An 822-nucleotide genomic window follows, 5' to 3' on the forward strand; every position below is an offset into this window, starting at 1 on the left:
TATTAATATATTAGTACATTATTAATATATTCCATTTATTTGTCCGATTCGAACGTTGTGTTCTATTTTTCTTTGTGAATCAATGTTGCATAATTAATATATTATAAAGATAACTTACTACTCCTCCATTTCTTTGTGATACTTGTCAACAAAATCAAGAATGTATTCGGCGCCAAGCAGGCCAGAATTATAAACGGCGGCAAAAACGGTCTTGCTGTCCTGTTTTCGAATGCGACTGGTTTCATAACCGGCAATGGCATATTTCAGATACCTACACGAAAATACTAATTAACTCCTGAATAGAATATTATTAATGGCATACATACAATATCTGTGTAATAACTATATTGTATTGCTACTTTCTTCTATCGGAATTATAAATTTGAATATAAGCTACCAAGACTTGTTAAAAAATTACATGTACGTTACTAATGTAAATATTTTATTTCAATTATATATGTAAATCAGTTAAAAAATATTTAAATTATTTCTGTGAATAATCTATTATCTACAATAATGGTGTCATATTAATGAACATTTTTCATTTTGTTATCTCGAAACAATGTTACTTCCGTATATTAAGCAGTAATATTTCATCACATTTTAAGCCTTACTTTTCTAAGATGGTGGTATTTTGACTGCATCCCAAAGCGTTTAGGATCACCATTTGGTCAGTCGGATAATTAGAATTAAAGTATTCCTGCCACAAATATTCCCAGTCATCAGAAGTTCCATGTTTTATGGCTGTGCAGTACGCTGTGGGCCTTGCGTTCGGTTCGATTCTGTCGAATATTAAACAAACATTAGCTGGACTATAATAAA

The 822-nt window shown here is 30.7% G+C and overlaps 1 protein-coding gene across 1 annotated transcript in view; it reads right to left on the reverse strand.

Moving 5' to 3' along the window:
- Positions 1-88: 88 nt before the first annotated feature.
- The window catches only part of LOC105461501, an 18,794-nt gene continuing 18,060 nt past the window's right edge, over positions 89-822 (reverse strand). The window contains exons 32-33 of the mRNA XM_011707999.1: positions 615-782; positions 89-271 (exon numbers count right to left, since the gene is read on the reverse strand). Of these exons, the coding sequence (XP_011706301.1) occupies positions 118-271; positions 615-782 (322 nt within the window). The 3' untranslated portion in view covers positions 89-117. The remainder of the gene's footprint in view (positions 272-614; positions 783-822) is intronic.

This window comes from Wasmannia auropunctata, unplaced genomic scaffold, assembly GCF_000956235.1.
Source record: "Wasmannia auropunctata unplaced genomic scaffold, wasmannia.A_1.0 LD286321.1, whole genome shotgun sequence".
NCBI classification, from domain to species: Eukaryota; Metazoa; Arthropoda; class Insecta; order Hymenoptera; family Formicidae; genus Wasmannia; species Wasmannia auropunctata.